Below are 2,896 nucleotides of genomic sequence, written 5' to 3' on the forward strand. Positions count from 1 at the left end.
GAAGTGGTGTTGTGTAAACGCCACCTTAGGCTGGAATTGCCAATCAATTGGCTAATTTGGGCCACGGCCAGAGCCTTCCCGGCCGACTCTATGCCATTTATTGTAAGATTGTAAGACACACGGCAAGCTGGATTCAAACCCCTAGACTCCACAGTGGTGGGCATGTTCTTTACCGCTGCACCTCCGGAATCCCATCTTGATGGGAATTTGACTGTTGATTTTAAGGTCAAGTAGTCAATGATTGATTATTTAGATTTGTATCGATTTCTGTGACAGCTCAAAAGTATTCTCATTTTGTCTTCCTCTCCTGTGTGCTGGTCAACCACTGGTCCAGCAGCTTCTTGCTGTAGTAGATCTGCCAACCGTGCAGCGGCACGGCGATCGCCATCATGACGACGCACGTGAAGAAGCCCAACATGAAGCCATAGACCTTGCCATGGCGGTAGAGCCACAGCGCCGCAGGGAACATCTCCATGGCGCCGTAGAGGAGCGGAGCCACGCAGAAGAGCCCCGCGCTGATCACGGAGGCGACCAGGCAGTTGACGTGGTTGCGCGGCAGGGCCATGAGGCTGAAGGCGGTGGGAACGATGCTGAGGAGGTACAGGTTCGTCCAGTGGAAGGGAGAGGCCGTCCAATAATCGCGGGCCGGGCTCATCTGGCCGAAGATCGCCTGAGCTGCCATCAGCAGCCAGATCAGGGCATGGAGAACGTTGAGCTTACGGATGGCAGACTTAAAGCCCACACACATCTGGTAGCGTGCTGCCACCGTCTCACGGTGCTGGAAGTCACTTCCGTCTGTACCCTCCACTCTGGGACCGGCGCGCGATGCCATGATGCCCTTCTGCCCTTCTGTTGCAAGCCTTGACCCAACGCTGGTCACAGTCAGAAATGCTTTGGGATCCAACGAAGACAACACTTTAAATATATGTGGCCACGCCTGTGATATCACTCACCTATGACGTCACTCTGACACAGTCATAACCATATAAGGAGTTCCCAATGCAGCTACACCTACATTTGAAGTGGGTTGTCTAACCACAGTGTGTCGTCATGGCATCAGCCACAAACAAATCAGTCAGCTCCATATATGGAAACAAAAGGGTGCATGCCCATATATGGGCATATGCTCATGACATCAGCGATCTCCATATATGGGCATAAAAGGGATAAGGACTGACAGATACAGATATCTCCATGTACTATATATCGTCATAAAAGGTAGATTGACAGAAACGGACATCTCCATATATGGGCACAAAAGGGACATGGACTGACAGATACAGAGATCCGGTTGTCCAGAGCCACAGGTCTGACCGCTGTGCCCATAATGGTAACTAGAAGCTCTATTCGGGGAACGGCCTACTCGGGAACGATGTAAATAAGGAATGAATGCCCCGCTCTTTAATGCAAACCCCCTTATACCTGTTGTCATAAGACCCGTTTTGACCATTGCGTCCATTTTATGCCCATATATTGAGATCCCTGTATCTGCCTGACGGGCGGCCGAACGTCTAGTCGGGGACCGGCCTACTCAGGAACGATGTCTGTTTGCCTGTGTCCATTTATGCACACATATGGATGTATCTGTAGGCTATCTGTCTGTATGCGTCCATTTTATGTCCATGTATGGAGATCTCTGTATCTGTCTGTCTCTGTCCCTTTCATGCCCGTGTATGTGCCAGTTCCGGAAAACCCTGATGTCAGACATCAGCTCTGCATACAGAGATTCCAAAACTTTCACGCTGGTTCCGGAAAACTGCGCATCGGGTCGGGGGAACGCGTGTGCCTAATTTGAGGCCGGTGGGACGAACGGTCCCATTAAACCTGTTGTCATAGGACCAGTTTTGACCATCTGTTTGCCTGTGTCCATTTATGCCCATATATGGAGATATCTGTATCTGTCTGTCTGCATCCATTTTATGCCCATATATAGAGATCTCTGTATCTGTCTGTTTGTGTCCCTTGCCCATTATGGAGATCTCTGTATCTGTCTGTGCCTCTGACTGTGTGGCAGACACAGTGCCGGTTCCGGAAAACCCTGATGTCAGACATCACCTCTGTATACGGAGATTCCGAAACTAAAGTTGGAGTCTGTAGAACCAACCATGTGCTGTGAGGCCTCTTTCATGCGATTCGGGCCAATTCGGCCTCGGCTTCAATTAGTAAATGGTAAATGGTGCATTTATATAGTGCTTTTATCCAAAGCGCTTTACAATGTGCATTACATTCACCCATTCACACACGCATTCATACACCGGGGGTTCATTAAAAATTAACCCCATGAGAACATATTTCAGCTTTGTACTTGGCAGAATCTTAAAATATACCCTTCAAGGATTAAGAAAAAACAGGTGGCGAAAAAAAAGCCACCCTATGCGCGCAGACACCCCCCCCCCCCCCTTTCCATCTAGACTAATAGTAAGTATATCGGTAAAAGGATGCTGAGGTGGCAACTGCCAGGCAGGAGGCCTGTTGAGGAAGAGAGATTAAGGTGCTGAATATCAGCGTCAGGGCAGGAATTTCAGGGAGGCCTCAGCCTGACTGTACCACTTTCTCCTCTGTCTCTGTCTTGTCAACATGTAGACACCAGTGTCTTGTTGAGTCCCCATTTTTGAAAACAATCCAGTATCTTTGATTTGTGCAGTGCAGAGCATCAGATTGTAAATACTCATTTATTTATTTCACAGCAGATATTCTACATATAAAATGTAACCCTTAAATTCAATTAATTATTTAAATGGATTGGCCTTTGTGCCCTCAAAAAATGGACAACCCCAAAGGCCAAGTGGCCTTGCCACTAAATTGATGAAATGCCAGGCCTGATCAGCGTGCATTAATCTTTTGGCAACGCTGATGTTCAAAACTCTGAATGTTGAGAGACACGAGGTGCGACGCT

General features: G+C 48.3%; 1 protein-coding gene across 1 annotated transcript; it reads right to left on the reverse strand.

Moving 5' to 3' along the window:
- Window positions 1-289: 289 nt before the first annotated feature.
- LOC308294637 (protein jagunal homolog 1-B-like) lies at window positions 290-832 on the reverse strand (the record flags this gene model as incomplete). Its single annotated transcript, XM_080737393.1, has 1 exon — window positions 290-832. The coding sequence occupies one exon, from the start codon at window positions 830-832 to the stop codon at window positions 290-292; it is 543 nt and encodes a 180-aa protein (XP_080593519.1).
- Window positions 833-2,896: the final 2,064 nt, after the last annotated feature.

Source organism: Nannobrachium achirus (assembly GCF_963921795.1).
Source record: "Nannobrachium achirus genome assembly, chromosome: 11".
Classification (NCBI taxonomy): Eukaryota; Metazoa; Chordata; class Actinopteri; order Myctophiformes; family Myctophidae; genus Nannobrachium; species Nannobrachium achirus.